We start from the raw sequence: 1,109 nt of genomic DNA, 5'->3' as shown, positions 1-1,109 counted from the left end.
GTACCAGGGTTGTTGTTCTAATCTCTGTGGTCCACAGGATTAATGTGTGAATAACTTATTGTTCCTGTTTCCACAGAACAGTCTAGAACGTTGGTCTGCTTTACAAAAAGAGTCAGGTGACAAATCCTGCCTCAGATATAAAAAGTCCTCAGGATGTAGCCCATCTGGGTCAGCAGATATGGGTCACATCTATTTTGGTGTCTTTATGAAAAAGATGATAAAATGCTGCTGAGTTAAAGGAGGAAACTGGTTTCTCATGTTCCTCATGTTCTCCATGTTCCTCATGTTCTCCATGTTCTCCATGTTCTCCTTGTTCTCCATGTTCTTCATGTTCTCCATGTTCTCCTTGTTCTCCATGTTCTCCATGTTCTTCATGTTCTCCATGTTCTCCCTCTCCAGGTCCACCTGGAAACATCTCCTGACAGTTTAACTACCGATGGCTTCGATGAACTCAAGTTGTCTAATTCACTACGTTACGAGGTTCTGACAGAGATCCTCACCTCACTGGGCCTCAGCTGTGACCAGAACCAGACTACAGCTCCCAGTCCAGTCCACCTCCTGGCCACATCTGAGGTAGGACAACCAGACTACCTCTGTTTATGACACCCTGGTCACAGGTGAATGTGTGTAGTGGGCTGCATCCCATTTAGAATGAACATACAGGAGTTTTCTCTCTCTCTATATATATATATTTATTTATTTAATTTATTTTTGGGCACCTGCCGTCAACAGCAGATCTGCCTTTAACACAAAAATTTCCCAAAAGTTAGTTCCATTGATGGAAGTGGTCAAGAACCGACACTAGAGGGAGCCAGAAGTCTTCTATTTCCACGAAGGAACCACAGTCTCTGCCGTGGAAGACCCGTTAAAACAGACGTGTTAGGATAATATTTGTGGTACCAACATTAGTACTGCAGTACTTTCCCTCTCGTTTATTTGAACTGCAGTTTGACCTTTGACCTGAGTCCTGCAGCCACTCTGTGACAGCAAGGCTGATGTTGTTGTTTTTAAAGTGACCCAGTAGAACAGTGGTTCCACACTTGTCCTATGACCTCCTATTGTAGATGTCAAACTGCCCCCCGACCCCTGACCCCTGACCCCCCCACCCT

The 1,109-nt window shown here is 44.7% G+C and overlaps 1 protein-coding gene across 1 annotated transcript in view; it reads left to right on the top strand.

Annotated features, from left to right (window-relative positions):
* The window catches only part of hlcs (holocarboxylase synthetase (biotin-(proprionyl-CoA-carboxylase (ATP-hydrolysing)) ligase)), an 11,117-nt gene that overhangs the window by 3,881 nt on the left and 6,127 nt on the right, over positions 1-1,109 (top strand). Inside the window, 1 exon segment of the mRNA XM_025065878.1 lies at positions 400-573. Coding sequence (XP_024921646.1) covers positions 400-573 — 174 coding nt within the window.

This window comes from Cynoglossus semilaevis, chromosome 19 (assembly GCF_000523025.1).
Source record: "Cynoglossus semilaevis isolate Cse_v1.0 chromosome 19, Cse_v1.0, whole genome shotgun sequence".
In the NCBI taxonomy this organism is placed as follows: Eukaryota; Metazoa; Chordata; class Actinopteri; order Pleuronectiformes; family Cynoglossidae; genus Cynoglossus; species Cynoglossus semilaevis.
The sequence above is the reverse complement of the archived record's forward strand: the minus strand, read 5'-3'. Positions and strand labels throughout refer to the sequence as shown.